At 48.5% G+C, this 1,498-nt stretch overlaps 1 protein-coding gene across 1 annotated transcript in view; it reads left to right on the top strand.

Annotated features, from left to right (window-relative positions):
• Positions 1-1,498, top strand: part of xylb (xylulokinase homolog (H. influenzae)) — a 6,769-nt gene that overhangs the window by 3,157 nt on the left and 2,114 nt on the right. The window contains exons 10-14 of the mRNA XM_037694026.1: positions 414-586; positions 660-729; positions 814-894; positions 1,206-1,292; positions 1,365-1,422. Of these exons, the coding sequence (XP_037549954.1) occupies positions 414-586; positions 660-729; positions 814-894; positions 1,206-1,292; positions 1,365-1,422 (469 nt within the window). The remainder of the gene's footprint in view (positions 1-413; positions 587-659; positions 730-813; positions 895-1,205; positions 1,293-1,364; positions 1,423-1,498) is intronic.

The following is a 1,498-nucleotide window of genomic DNA, read 5'->3' as shown; positions in this document are numbered from 1 at the left end:
CTCTGTTTCATTGGTCTGTTCTGAAGAATAAAAGTCTGTGATGTTAACAAAAAAAAGATGCACTTTACGTTCAACAATGTACAGAAAATATACTATATACATATATACATATATATATATATATATATATATATGTATATATATATATATATATATACACACATATATATATATATCCTTATTCTGTTTATTAACAGTTTGTTGTTCAGTTTTGTTTTGAACTTTGTATTGTGAACGGTAATAAATAAAGTTTTTTTGTTTTAAAAGGAAGGTTACTGAGGATCAAACAGGTGCATTTACTTCCTGTTTGATACCTTCAGAACCAGAACCAGTTACATTTGGACCAGAATAATCAAAAACAAATAAAATAGATATTTTTGTTTACGTTTCAGCAGTTCTTCCTAAACTCTCAGGGTTCTGACTCATTAAAGACCATGTCTGTGAAGAACTTTATAGAACCGGACCACCAGGTCCAGGTGTGTGACTGTTTGTTTGTTGTGAAGCTGAAGGTGGTGGTTCTGGATGGACACCTGAGCCCGGTCCATCAGGACGGCATTCAGTTTGACGCCGAGCTGCCAGAGTTCAGGTACCAACCAGGACACTTTACTCTGAAAGGCTCTCAGTCAGGCTTTATTCTGAAAGTCTCTGGTTCTGTTCAGGACCCAGGGAGGAGTCCACGTCCACGCTGATGGACTGACCGTAACCTCACCGGTTTTGATGTGGGTCAAGGTAAGACACCTGACTCTGTGGCCGACCTTTGACCTCTGTGAGCGGTTCTGATTCTGATTGGCTGTCCCATCTGTCCATCATTAGGCCCTGGACCTGCTGCTGGACAAGATGAAGAGGGCGGGGCTTGACTTCTCTCAGGTCAGAGCGGTGTCAGGCAGCGGACAGGTGAGTGGTTTCAGAGCCAGGACGGGTTGGATCTGACTGAGAACTTAAGCTTGTTCCACAGGCCGACTCTGGCTGCAGCAGAACTCCAGTCTGGTCCAGAGGACCTGGGGTCCACAGACCAGGTCCAGGAGACCTGGGGTCCACAGAATAAGTCCAGCAGGCCTGGGGTCCACAGACCGGGTCCAGCAGGCCTGGGGTCCACAGATCAGGTCCAGCAGGCCTGAAGTCCACAGACCAGGTCCAGCAGACCTGGGGTCCACAGACCGGATCCAGCAGGCCTGGCTTCTGAATCATATTTTATTGGTCCACAGCAACATGGCAGCGTGTTCTGGAGGAAAGGAGCATCTCAGACCCTGGACCGGCTCGACTCGGATCAGAACCTGCACCAGCAGCTTGAGGTGTGTCTGCATTAAGGTGTGTGGTCCATGGTCCATGTCCCCGCTGACTCGGGTGTTCTCTTGTGTCCTCAGGACAGCTTCTCGGTGTTGGACAGTCCGGTCTGGATGGACTCCAGCAGCGGTCAGCAGTGTCAGGACTTGCAGGCAGCAGCAGGGGGGGCTCTGAGGCTGGCCCAGATCACCGGGTCCAGAGCCTACGAGGTCCT

This window comes from Nematolebias whitei, chromosome 20, assembly GCF_014905685.2.
Source record: "Nematolebias whitei isolate Nwh7 chromosome 20, NemWhi1, whole genome shotgun sequence".
Taxonomy (NCBI): domain Eukaryota; kingdom Metazoa; phylum Chordata; class Actinopteri; order Cyprinodontiformes; family Rivulidae; genus Nematolebias; species Nematolebias whitei.
Note: the sequence above shows the minus strand (reverse complement) of the source record. Positions and strands in the feature narration are given on the sequence as shown.